Source organism: Ruditapes philippinarum, unplaced genomic scaffold (assembly GCF_026571515.1).
Source record: "Ruditapes philippinarum isolate M1 unplaced genomic scaffold, ASM2657151v2 ctg4346_1_1_1_1, whole genome shotgun sequence".
Classification (NCBI taxonomy): Eukaryota; Metazoa; Mollusca; class Bivalvia; order Venerida; family Veneridae; genus Ruditapes; species Ruditapes philippinarum.
In genome coordinates, this window is record NW_026856744.1 from 39,672 (window position 1) to 53,810 (window position 14,139).

The following is a 14,139-nucleotide window of genomic DNA, read 5'->3' on the forward strand; positions in this document are numbered from 1 at the left end:
TAAAACCCTGTTATACTACCTTTAATAGATATGACTGTATTTTCATTGTAAATGCTCAGATCTCATTACAATGACTATATAAATTAATTGTATGTATTATTATCTTATGGTGTCTGTTTATTTTTGTTTCTATTATCTTATGGTGTCTGTTTATTTTTGTTTCTTTGTTTCTTGTTATTATTTTCTATATTTTGTTCATGTCGGATACAAGCTTAAAGCTTATGTTTTGTACTGTTAACCATAACCGACTATAAATAAAGTTTGTCTTACTGTCTTACTGTCTTAAAGTCACTTTCGCTTATTTTTACCTACTTTCGTCAAAAAAAGTTACTTTCATATTTTAGTCAAACTTCTCTAGTATTATATAATAATCTATAACATGTTTAGATACAAATGTCAAATAAATTCAATATATACATATCTTTTATTTTTTTTTCAATTTATTAATTAAAGCATGTAGGCCTATGATGATTTTATTTTGCAAATGCAGATCGGATGTTCTGTATGGGTCGAATACCTAAGGAGCGAATCGAAGTGGGACGAATAGTCACAATACCCAATTATAGAGGTCAAGGTTATTTGAAAAAACGTGCTTATGGAAACTGTCAATAATGTCTCAAATCTTGCGAATAGGTGGAAGATTGTCATTGTCAACGTTCAGAACTAATGACAAACATACTGTCTGCGAATCTTGTTACCTTTTAAGAAATGGCAAGTAGAAACAGTAGTTATTTATATTCAGTTATACAAGTTTGGGGAATTTGTGCCAAGAAATAATTTGGTGTTGGTGATAGAAGTGGGGAAATCGGCAGGCTCAATTCTGAGGATTGTTTCATAGGTTTGGAGAGAGATACTTGATTTAATTATGATTTGACAGCAATGACTTTTCACCTTACATAACACACAATTGGGTTATGTGAGTGGCTCCCCTTTTCGATCTGCACATACAAACACCATTGACAAATTTATTTTGCAAACCGTAAATCAAACAGTACACCCCCTGGTGTACAGTCTTCACCCCTCGACGTCGTTGTCTACCAGGTGGATGTTGTCGAGAAACCCTGTTGAAGTTGAAGTCAAAATATTTTGCATACCAGGTCACATGTCTTGAACATGTAACTTGTATTCTGCTAATTTGTCAATGTTTAAAAAACTCCCTAACATATCATTATTCATAATTTTATATTAAAAGACAACAACGTACGCTTCCCTTAGGCCAACAAATTGTACTGTGCGATAAGACATTGTGCAATTTTGTGTCAGGGCAATATCTAGCCTCTAAAGCAAGATTCTGATCTAGAACAAAAATATCTCAGAATCTGGATTTGGCACGTCAGTATTTTTTGACTAGGTAATTATCATACAGCCATCGTGACAAATGCACATGATAATCAAATACATGTAATATGACAAGATTTATAAATCTAGCATCCATATTTCCAGAATTATCTCCTCCTTAAACTTTGAATTTTTCTTATTCATTCAATAACTTTCTTATTTCTCATGGATTTTATTTGATTAGATTTACAAGTCATGGCTTTCCATGATTATTTTCATTTTGAACTTGAAATTTATTTGATTTTTTTTTTTTTAATTTTCTTCTTTGTTACTATATAATGGTATCTTTAACCTTAAGATAATTGTTCTTTGTTACACTTACATCATGTATGACCATGTTCATAAGTCTAACATCTTTATTTCAAGAGTAAGCTTCTCTTTAAGAATTATGCTTGTTAAATGTTAAATTCTTGTCACAACAAGGGATGTTTAAAGATTAACCTTCAAAGTATCTTTCAGTCCGTCTGTATGTTCCGAAAAACTGCTTTCTGAGATCACTTTTAAAGAACTTGAAACGTTTTGAATAAATTTACTTAAGATAGATAAAAGTTTAAGCATTAGACTTAGTTATGGAGAAAATTTGATCTTTTGATTATCTGTTGTATAAACATAATTTCTTTACTAGGCAGGGAAACTTACATTACTATGATACAGACAAACTAAGAACTCAAAAGATTCTTTCATGTCATTCATTCATGTCATTCATTCATGTCATTCATTCATTCATGTCATTCATACATTCATGTCATTCATTCATGTCATTCATGTCATGTCATGTCATTCATGTCATGTCATTCATTCCATGTCATGTCATCATGTCATGTCATCATGTCATTCATTCATTCATTCATTTGGATAATTGAATGGCAAATGGCCCTTCAGAATGTTGCTGGGGTTCTAACCGGTAGGCAGTAGGGGACTTATGGATTACTTGCAATACTTTGATAATTGATTGTTATGAGAATGATCATGTGCATAACATAGGTTTGGGAAAACCTTGTATGGAAAAACACATTTATGTTTTATTGTGAGAAACTACAATACATGTACCTAGAGCTTAGATATTTAGCATAAAGCATAGCCTTATTAACCTTTACAGAACTGATATTAATTAATCATGCCCCTTGGGTCAATGTTGGTCCCAACCCAGGGATCACTGAGATGATATAGTCTTGTATGAGAAAACACATTTCAGTCCTCTTTTGTGAAACTACAATACCAAGAGCTAACAGGGCTTTTTTCACAGGTTGGTGAAGCAGCCCTGCCCTTACTTTTGGGGAAGAATTACATAGTATATTTGCAAAAGGGGAAGAAAAACCTGATGTAAATTCAATTTTTGGGGAAAACTGCATGATTTGAAGAATTTTTCTTTGGAGAAGCAGCCCTATACTGGCCCCTGCTGTAGAAGGAAAAAACGCCCTGGCTAAGCAATTTGGCATGCAGCATTACCTTGTAAAAGTCTGCAAAATTGATATTAATCATGCCCCTGTGGTCAAAAGTGGCCCTGTCCTGGGAGTCACTTGCTTTAACTAGACTAAGGTACAGGAAAACACATTTTATCTTTTTGTGAATAAATACTATGCATATAGCATGTCCTAGTAGACTTCTATAAAAGCTTAATGAATCATGCACTCAGGGTAAAAAATGCTTCCACTGTGGATGTCATATACATGTAGTATCATAAGGATAATTAAGTTTTTCTTGACTGGGTCTCTAACCTAATTGAAAGATTATTTTTGATAACTCAAATTTACTTTTGTGTTGCTCTTATCGTATATTCATATTCCTTAATATATTGATAATACATGTACATGTTTAGCTATGTGAATATGCCACTATGTCAGACAAATGAAATGAGCTATGAAACAATTCTTGTTTTAATTGTGTGTTATTAAAATGAGATACTGTAAAAAAAAATAAGCCATACTCATAAAAGATTTTTTTTATAAATGAACATTTAAAATTTATAATATTAAGAAAATCAACACATGGAATGTTTAATACTTTACTCAAGACTACAAGACAGCAGTATATTGTACAAACACTAGCATCTACGTTAATTATTACATGCATAGATTTATATTGTTTTCGTCACATGTTATACAGAGTTATCTATCACAATATGTTATACAGAGTTATCTTTCTTCATAAATATTACACAGTTATCTTTCTTTATAGGTTATACAGAGTTATCTTTCCTTATAAATTATACACAGTTATCTTTAAAAAATTTACAGTTATCTTTCTTTATAGGTTATACAGAGTTATATTTCTTTATAGGTTATACAGAGTTATCTTTCTTTATAGGTTATACAGAGTTATCTTTCTTAAAAATTATACAGAGTTATCTTTCTTTAAAAATTATACAGAGTTATCTTTCTTTAAAATTATACAGAGTTATCTTTCTTTAAAAATTATACAGAGGTATCTTTCTTTATAGGTTATACAGAGGTATGATTATCTTTCTTTATAGGTTATACAGAGGTATCTTTCTTTATAGGTTATACAGAGTTATCTTTCTTTATAGGTTATACTCCGTTATCTTTCTTTGTAGGTTATTCAAAGTTTTCAACACAAACTAAACTTGGACCTAATCAAACATTTTTCCGTAGAAGGAGAAAGAAAAAGCAGCTCCCTGACAAGAAAGAGTTACATCAACAATTAGTTAAACGTAAGCTACTTTTTTCTTGGTTAAAACATAGTTTCTTTCCATTCGGTACATTTTGTAAGTAGTAAAACCCACTATCTTTGTAAGCAATAAGTCTGTTAGGCATCATTAAATTCATTTTGGGTCGAGATGACTAAAAACTGAACCAGAATTTAAAAAAGTAAACAAAAACAAAAAACAACTTTAATAAAAATACTTTCAGTAAGTTCAAGAATCTATTTCACTAACTGTGAAGACTGGAACATTAAAATGTTTTACTATTACTCTTTGTATTTGTTTCAGTACTGGATGCATCACTGCTACAGTCATCAGCCTCTACTGGAAAAGGGTATCGTTATTTAGAATCTGAAGTCCCCTTGAATATAAAGCCAGAATTCTGTAGACTGAATAAAGATAATCTAAGACTTGGTTACCTGGAAACAGACAGAAATGTTGGTTATTTACAACAAAATGACAGTGAACTAACAGAAGGTGTACCATCTTATAAACATTCAAAAGATGTTACGAAAGCTCAAGTATCAAATGTAAATTATTCATCTGTGATAGCAAAGAAAGAATATTTAAGTAAAGAAAATGAACTGGACATGTTTGAAGGATTTATTAAGAAACGGTATGATGGATTTCAAAGACAACATATAAATAAACCTGAAGATCAGAAAAAAGAAGTAAGTACACCAAGACAGAGCCTTAAAAGTGGAAAAGAGGACATTAAGTTTAAGAAAGGCAGCAGAAAGAAAAGAAATAAGGCTGAGTTACATGAACTTTATGAGAGGAAAAGTAAAAAAATTCATGATAAAAAAGTAAAAAGAAAAGAAGAAAATGAAAAAAATGAACAAATAAATAGAAAATTGTTAAAGAACCCGCCTAAATATTCGAAGTTACCGTCAAATTTAAACGTTGCTTTGTTTGAAGAGGGTCTGAATGAGGTGAAAGCTTTGTTTAAATATGAGCCTGCAGATTCAAATTTGGAGCAGTTGGAACTATTACATAATGATGAAAGCAATGAAAATGTACAAGGAACTGAAGACGGTATAGAAGTAGTAACAAAAGTTGGAGAGGAAAGTTTAGGTGAAAATAGGGATAGTGCTGATAATACTGTAGAAGAAGGTGAATCTTTAAACGATGTAACTGACACTATACCAGAAGCTGAATTGGCCGTATTAAAAGCTTTAAGGTAAAACATGGCAATATTGTTAGTAAGACTTTCTCAAGAATTTTAAACTAGCTTGATTTCTTTAATACTGCATATATAGAAGCAAGGTATATTTCATGGAGGCTTTAGAGATGCACTTTGTAAAACAAAAGAGAAACTTAAATTGTAAATTATACAAATTTATCAACCTGTTCAGTTAAAATTCAATCTATCTTTTAATGTTTGGTTAACTTTATTAAGGATCTGTGGCAGTATGTCAACCACAATTGTTTCAAATGACATCTCTTTAACATATGAACTAAACTTTATAAAACTTACTATTTATGCTCGGTTCCTTGCACGAATCCCCTACCAAAGATGTTTAAATGCATACAATTAGCAAAAATATTATTATCCCCCGCTGAAAAATTTCGGCGGAGGATATAGAAATAGTCTCCGTCCGTCCGTCCGACCGTCCGTCCGTCCTTCCGTCCGACATTTTTGTCCGGTGCATATCTCTAAAAGTATTTGAGTTATCAACTTGAAACTTCATAGGTGGATAGACCTCATTGAGGAGGAGTGCAGTGCACAAGAATGATAACTCTACCTTGCATGATTTTTGAGTTATTGCCCTTTGTTATTTTTCAAAATTGATTTTTGTCCAGAGCATAACTCCAAAAGCCTATGAGATATTAACATGGAACTTCATAGGTGCATAGATCTCACTCAGGACGTGTGCAGTGCACAAGAATGATTACTCTACCTTTCATAATTTTTGAGTTATTGCCCTTTGTTATTTTTCATACCTAATTTTTCACCTGAGTGGAGCATAACTCAAAAAGTGTTTGAGATATCAACATGAAATGTCATAGGTGGATAGATCTTATTGAGGAGGAATGTTGTGCACAAGAATGATAACTCTTCCCTATACAATTTTTGAGTTATTGCCCTTTTTTTTCATGCTATTTTGTCCAGAGCTTATCTCAAAAAGTATTTGAGGTATCAACTTGAAACTTCAAAGGTGGATGGATCTCATCGAGGAGGAGTGCAGTGCTTAAGAATGATAACTCTACCCTGCATTATTTTTGAGTTATTGCCCTTTGTTATTTTTCAAAATTAATTTTTGTCCAGAGCATAACTCAAAAAGCCTTTGAGATATCAAAATGAAACTTCATAGGTGCATAGATCTCATTCAGGAGGTGTGCAGTGCACAAGAATGATAACTCTACCTTTTATAATTTTTGAGTTATTGCCCTTTGTTCTTTTTCATACTTAATTTTTCTATTCAATTTTTTTCTCAAAAAGTATTTGAGGTATCAACTTGAAACTTCATAGGTGGATAGATTTTACTGAGGAGGGATGCAGCACACAAGAATGATAACCTACCCTGCATTATTTTTCAGTAATTGCCCTTTGTTATTTTCAGCCATCAGTATTCACATAGGTTTCAAATCTGTAATCACTATAGCCATCAGTTTTCATTACCAAAAGACCTCTTAAAATGGAATTATTCCCCTCTACTACATATACATTCTTCCAATGAGCAAACACATTCGGCGGGGGATGGCCATGTTGACATGGCTCTTGTTTAAAAGTACAATGAATGCAAATTCCTTAATAAATGCTCCCTCCCCATACCTATTTGACATAGGAAAAAAGACTGAATTACCAAGACTATAATGGGCTATTAGTAAGTCCAAAGGAGCATCCATGGTGGAGTGGTTAAGGTCGTTGACTACAAACCACTTGTTGTAGGTTCAAGCTGTGCAAGGATCATCAGATTCTAGATGTGAGAAAGCTATCCAGCTTGCTTATGAAACGTCGGTGGTTCTACTCAGGTGACTGTTTATACCTGAAATATTGCACAGAGGGGCACCTGAGGTTTACCTCCAGCAGTAAAGCTGGAAAGTCACCATACAGTGTAAAACCCAACCAAAAACAAAAATATAATAAATCCAAGGAACTCCACACAAATTCTAATACTTCTAATCTTGTTATTGCAGTAAATATAACCTAGTGGTGAACAACTCTAAATCAGTAGGTTCTTTATATTTGAATGATATGTAACTTTTTAATGTCCCCTTCTTGGAAAATTTAACATCTATGGGTGTTTATCAGAAAATATATACTGTACAGCAGATAAAACAAATATTAAGTTTGCTAAAGAACAAATTATTTTGATAGAAGGAGGAAAAAGGATGTTCCGCAGGCTTTGACACTAGAAGAGTGGGATGAACTTGAGATGATGCACAACGTATTCCACGAGGACACAACTGCTGGCGAAGATATCAAATATGATCATATAGTTTCTGATTGGGCACCTGATGTAAAACACATTGAAGGGATATTAACATCTAAGGTGAGTATTTTTCTATCTGTCTGATACTATGAAAATGGAAATAAAGATACAAGAATGGTATATAATGCAAATGATGTTAAGTCAGTATTGTTACACAAGTGTAATATTATTTTTATTTAACGGCTTTATGACACTTCTGCGTCTTGGTTTGTGTGATATATCAGTATCTCAACATTTAATGACATATAACTACCTTACTGGCTGGTTTGGCTGGTTAAATATGAACATAGTCATACTTGCTGGCTTGGAATTCATGTATCATTAATCATAAGGAGGGCTGGTAAAATTGGAATTTTATTTTACAGGCACAAAAGAAATTGAAAGAAAAACAAAAAAAGGAAAAGTGGAAACATTTAACTGTTGACGAAGATCTGATTCTGCATAGTAAACAAGAAATATTTAATGAAGATTTACTCTCCTATGTCGGGGCTTGTATAAGTGTTGGTATAGTAAGTGTTCTAAAGTTTATATTATATATCTTCAGCATTTTTTTTCTCTACTTTGGGAATGGTGCCGGTACCAGATTGATTGGGAAAAAATGTGTTATTTTGACTTACATTGGGAATTATTTTAATGCATTTTTTCAGCTACAAATAAGATTAGTCATCATGAATAAAGATAGCTAACAGCTTCCACTGTCCAGGTAGAACTATTAAGTGGTGATTTATATGAATATGTTGGATTTAAATGATTTCAGAGAAATCACTTGGCCATGTGGGCATTTTGAACAGCCATTTTGGGAATTTAAACATTGGAAATTGGGAATTTTAATGTCTATTTTCTTTTGGGAACAGTACCGTTTTAGGGAAGTAGTTAATATATAAAGAAAAAAAAACACTGGAATCCTACATAATATTGCTTTTTCAGTCTGATCTATTATAAACCTTAAACTGCTAACTTGATTTGTTTTAAAGCAACATGCCTCCAGATTCATGCTAATTTTCATGTAAATGTTTAACATGTATTAAATAAATTAAAATATTGTCAACTGAACAGTGAAAGTACTCTACACATTGTAAGTGGCACTTTAAATTTTCGAAAATTACCAAAATAGGCCAAAATAAGCCAAAACAGCACTTACTGTGTTAATCACAGAATTGTGGTGATAACTACTGCAAAATCATTCATTAATTGCATATAACATGTATATTAAGTCTTGAATTGTGTATATTTTTACTGTTCTTAAAATGTTAGTACACTTTTTTTCAAGATTGATTTTCTTAAAATATTTTGGCTCATCTGGATGTGTGCAGCTTTAAACTTGATTTTGTTCACTGTTCACACTACCAGGAAACACTGATATAATGATATCATTCTGTAGCAATGTTTTGAGCAGATATACCTTCAGTAACCCTGTTCACCTACATTAATAACAGTTGGTTTAAACATATTTATGTTAGCTCAATTGCAAAACAAGTTCTTGCAACTTACATTAATCACTTTCCTGGAACCAACCAGTACTGGTGTCATATGAAGAAACATTTACATGGTTGTGACCCGAGTAGGGCTCAAACACATGATCTCTTGGTTGAGAGGCAGACACCTTAACCACTAGGCCACCGCTCCCCTTAATAACAGTTAAAATGATATAAGCATGTGAGAAAGTTTATGCACATTGTTTTCTTTTTTTTAGGCTGACAGAGCCTTGGAAGATATAAGAATGTACCGAGCCAAAAATGACATAAAATACAAAATTACTGATGTGAGGACATACAATCTGCTACTTCGAGGTCTCGGGAAAGAGGTTAGATACTGTTATACTGATATTGTTCTATCAAGAAAAGTCTTATGTTTTAATGCTTGAAAAGAAAAAAGAATATAAATAGAAAAATCTTGTAATAAAAATAAGGGGTGTCAGGGTTAGCAGAAATGATAACCGTTTAAACGGTGAATTAGTAACCGAGTTAAATGTTTAATCGACCATACTAATAAAATCTTTAAATTTTCAACATTAACTTTGTTTCTTTATGACAAGATATGCCATTTTGTTCATATTTTGTTGCACTTAATATGATTACAATACATATCCGAATATCTAGTAAATATTTTCCGCTAGGATCTTACCATATTCAATCAGATTGGAAAAATACATTGTTGAGTACAACTTAAATACAAACAATTGTCATAAAAAAACTTAAGGTAATATTTAGAATCAATTTTAAACTTTTCCGCCCCTTAGTCAAAAACTAACCTCGGTTTATTTTCTAACCAGTTTTTGCTAAAAACCGACCGTTCTTGTTTAAACGGATAAACGTGATGCCCCTAATAAAAATGAACGGAAATTATTTACTGGAAAAGTATTGCAAGTTCAGCTTGAAATTCACAGGAGAATAGATCTCGTTGAGAAGTGTAGTGAATGTTTTCGTTGATAAGGAACATGTTTTATTTATAGAGAATGTTGAAATGAGCCGTGTCACGACAAAACCAACGTTTGCGACCAGCATGGATCCAGACCAGCCTGCGCATCTGCGCAGTCTGATCAGTATCCATGCTTTTCAGATCGACTATTCGATAAGAATAAGTAGAGCTATTGCAGTCACCCGAGCGTCGGCGTCGGCGTAACCACTTATGTTAAAGTTTTTGTAATAGTTTAAATATTTTCAAAGTCCATTGACATATGGCTTTGAAACTTTGCACACTTGTTCACCATCATGACCCCAACCTGTAGACAGGAGGAGGTAACTCTATCAAGCATTTTGACAGAATTATGCCCCTTTTTCGACTTAGAATTTACGTTAAAGTTTTTGTAATAGTTCAAATATTTTCAAAGTCCATTGACATATGGCTTTGAAACTTTGCACACTTGTTCAACATCATGACCCCAACCTGTAGACATGAGGAGGTAACTCTATCAAGCATTTTGACAGAATTATGCCCCTTTTTCGACTTAGAATTTACGTTAAAGTTTTTGTAATAGTTCAAATATTTTCAAAGTCAATTGACATATGGCTTTGAAACTTTGCACACTTGTTCACCATCATGACCCCAACCTGTAGACAGGTGGAGGTAACTCTATCAAGCATTTTGACAGAATTATGCCCCTTTTTCGACTTAGAATTTATGTTAAAGTTTTTGTAATAGTTCAAATATTTTCAAAGTCCATTGACATACGGCTTTGAAACTTTGCACACTTGTTCAACATCATGACCCCAATCTGTAAACAGTAGGAGGTAACTCTATCAAGCATTTTGACAGAATTATGCCCCTTTTTCGACTTAGAATTTATGTTAAAGTTTTTGTAATAGTTCAAATATTTTCAAAGTCCATAGACATATGGCTTTGAAACTTTGCACACTTGTTCACCATCATGACCCCAACCTGTAAACAGGAGGAGGTAACTGTATCAAGCATTTTTTTTACTATCAAGCACTAAGAATAGTCGAGCGTTGCTGTCCTACCGACAGCTCTTGTTTGCTATCAGTTTCTCTACTTGTAAAAGAGTTGGTAAGCGAACAGCATGGATCCTGATCAGACTGCCCGGATACACAGGCTGGTCTGGATCCATGCTGGTGGCAAACGCACTATGTTGGTTTTGTCGTGACACGGCTCAAATATTTTTCTATGTTCTCAGGAGACGGACTTGTCAAAAGTTCGGGATGTGTTCTCGTACATCAGGGAGGACGGATTGAGTCCAACATTAGAGACATACATGGTTTGTTTGTCGTGTATTGGGAAATCCAGTGACTACAATGTCATGATGGCATCTTTAGTTGTTAGAGATATGATAAATGAGGTAAGTTCTTGAGCAGTATGACAATTATAATGTACTGTGTATATGTATATGAAGACTTTCTAAAATTGGGTTATTGTTAAAACATTTTATATTCAGTAATTAATCAATGTGCGTCCTGCGTCAAATATGCATGAAAATCAAGAAAGACACAAAGTTTTGTTATATATGAGTAATACATTACTTGATTTTATTTGTTTTAATTATTTACATGATTTAAAAACAAATTTGTTGTATGAAATAATTTTCATTAATTGGAATATAACAGAACTTTAATATGATTTATCACAATTATTCAGATTTATTTTGTTTCATAGATTTTAATAGAAAAAAAGTTTTATCAGTTATTGTCAATATTTTATTTTTAAGATTATTTTATTGTTGTAGGGTTTGGATGTAAAGGACATCTTTAACAAGTGTACGTTTGTGTACAATGAAAGATGCAGAGTCTATCAGGTATGAGGAAGTGTTTATTTGCTGGGGTTTATTGCAAAATTGGTGCCAGTGAGGTGCCAGTTTGGTGCCAGGGTTTATTGCCAGTTTGGTGCTAGTTTATTGCCAGTTTGGTGCTCATATATTGCCAGTTCTGTGCTAATTTATTGCCAGTTTGGTGCCACACCAGTTTGGTGTCAATTTGCCAGTTTATTGCCAGTTTGGTGCTGGGATTTATTGCCAGTTTATTAGAGGTGTAACGATTCATCGATGCATGGATGCATCGCGATCTGCCCTGTCCTCGATGTATGCATCGTAATGAAATTACAAATTCCAATATATTGCGATGCAATACAAATTTCATCTCCTGATGTATCGATATAGCGGGAACGTATTGCAATACACTAACAATATCTAGGAATATAAGGACAAACGTCTTTTTTGAAAGTCTGAAGAACGAAAACAGGCTTGGATGAAAACAATGAACAAGCCCGACTATTTTCATATCATCGTTGTCATCTCGTTTCCCCATGTCCGCAATCATTTAACGGTAACTAACCAAGTTTTATCAATTCCATATAAATGGGCTGGTGTTCTTTGAACTTGTTTATAATTAAAAAATAATTAGAGATCTATGCGTTTTCAAGAAAAAACAACTTACAAACATGAATTTGTAATTTTATTTAGTCGCACTTAATGTCGGATTAAAATAGTGATGGTGACAACATCCCCATGTGATATTCGTCACGTATTTATACTTTCATTTCCGTTGACATCATTTTCCCGTAAAAAAACAACAAAACAAACAAACAGAAAACATGTAGACTGCAAAAAAATTAGAAGTGGAAACTATAGTTAATCCTCCCTTGTCATATAATTCACGAGTTTTGGGAACATAGTAGACAGTGTTGTATAATGTGGAAGACCGGACGTCGAGTGTTTGCAAAATTTGCAAACTCAAAAAAAAAAATAATACTCTGGGGTTGAGCACAAATCTTTCGAGAAAACTGAGAGTGAAACGGATAAACTGTTATTTTCAAAGTTGTTGACCTATTTGTTAACCACTTGTTACTATTTTTTTTTCACAAGAAAAATCTTTAGTGGTGTATTGTAAGACTGAAATGTTAAACTGCCATTTTACAGTAGTGGACTTTTAAGTGTTAGAATAGTAGATATCAGTTTGCTGTTTTGGTATAATTAACAATACCTTTAATCCTTAAGTAATCAGAAAAGTAAATTGTTAAAAGATCAAAATCGGAAAACCAAGTTGTAACAACAAGATAAAGAGTTTATTTTTTTGTTATTGTAATAGTTTTGTATAATATTCATAATTATGCTGTAAACAAATGGCCAAAATTTTATATACTAAGTCTGAAAGTCAGTATCGTGATACGTATCGCATCACAACATAAGAATCGCAATAAGCATCGCATTTCTTCAAAGTATGCAATATATATCGTGAATCGCATCGTTTTGAAAAACAAATATCGTGATACGTATCGTGACAGAAAAAAATGGCAATGCACAGCCCTACAGTTTATTGCCAGTTAATTGCTAGTTTCATTCCCATGCCAGTTTATGACATTATGTCAGTCTCATTGAGACCTTTTAAATGCAAGGTTTATAAAAATGCTTGTCATAACAGCTTTAGCTTTACTGGGTGAGGAATAGGAAAAATTGATCTATATGTATGTATTTACTATTTATTATGTACTGCCACAAAAGGGCTGGGGCATATAGTGTTAACCTGTTCCTTCAGTCTTATTATTCCATCATTCTGTCATTCCGTAATCATCAGTTTTCATTCATTATCTTTGCAACAGTTGCACACATTCAGGTCAAAATTGACATACGGATATATCACAGGAAAATGCAGGTCAGATTTGAATTTGGTCATGGTTCTGTAATTTTTGACAGAGTTATGACCCTTTTTCAGTTTCTATTCATTGTCACTACATAAGTTGTACATATTCAACTTTGACGTATGGATACGTGAAAGGATTGCACTGGCCAAGTTACAATTTGGTCATGGTTCGATGATTTATAGCAAAGTTATGCCCCTTTAACTTTGAAAAAAAAAAAAAAAATTCAGTTTCATTATCTCTTCAACAGTGGTACACATTCAATTCAAATTAAATATTTAGATACATCATAGGCCAAGTTTGAATTTGGTCATGGTTTGATGATTATTGACAGAGTTATCCCTCTTGAGCTTTAAATTCAGTTTCTGTTCATTATCTTCCAAACAGTTGTACACATTCAACTCAAATTTAACATTTAGATACATCATAGGAGTAAGCAGGCCAAGTTTGAATTTTGTCATGGTTCTATGATTTTGAATGTTTGAAAAAAAATTGAAAAATTTTCATTTTCTGCACTGTTACTTTTGTAGAAATGTATTGATAAGGTTGAAATTGCATGTGCAGGTATTTAACCAGAAAATACAAATCTAAGTTCAAATTTGGTTTTGATCCGATGAT

The 14,139-nt window shown here is 32.8% G+C and overlaps 1 protein-coding gene across 1 annotated transcript in view; it reads left to right on the plus strand.

Moving 5' to 3' along the window:
• The first annotated feature begins 500 nt into the window (after positions 1 to 500).
• Positions 501 to 14,139, plus strand: part of LOC132747577 (DNA-directed RNA polymerase, mitochondrial-like) — a 35,198-nt gene continuing 21,559 nt past the window's right edge. The window contains exons 1-8 of the mRNA XM_060736996.1: positions 501 to 711; positions 3,893 to 4,009; positions 4,289 to 5,180; positions 7,323 to 7,497; positions 7,803 to 7,946; positions 9,131 to 9,241; positions 11,069 to 11,230; positions 11,615 to 11,683. Coding sequence (XP_060592979.1) covers positions 612 to 711; positions 3,893 to 4,009; positions 4,289 to 5,180; positions 7,323 to 7,497; positions 7,803 to 7,946; positions 9,131 to 9,241; positions 11,069 to 11,230; positions 11,615 to 11,683 — 1,770 coding nt within the window. The 5' untranslated portion in view covers positions 501 to 611. The remainder of the gene's footprint in view (positions 712 to 3,892; positions 4,010 to 4,288; positions 5,181 to 7,322; positions 7,498 to 7,802; positions 7,947 to 9,130; positions 9,242 to 11,068; positions 11,231 to 11,614; positions 11,684 to 14,139) is intronic.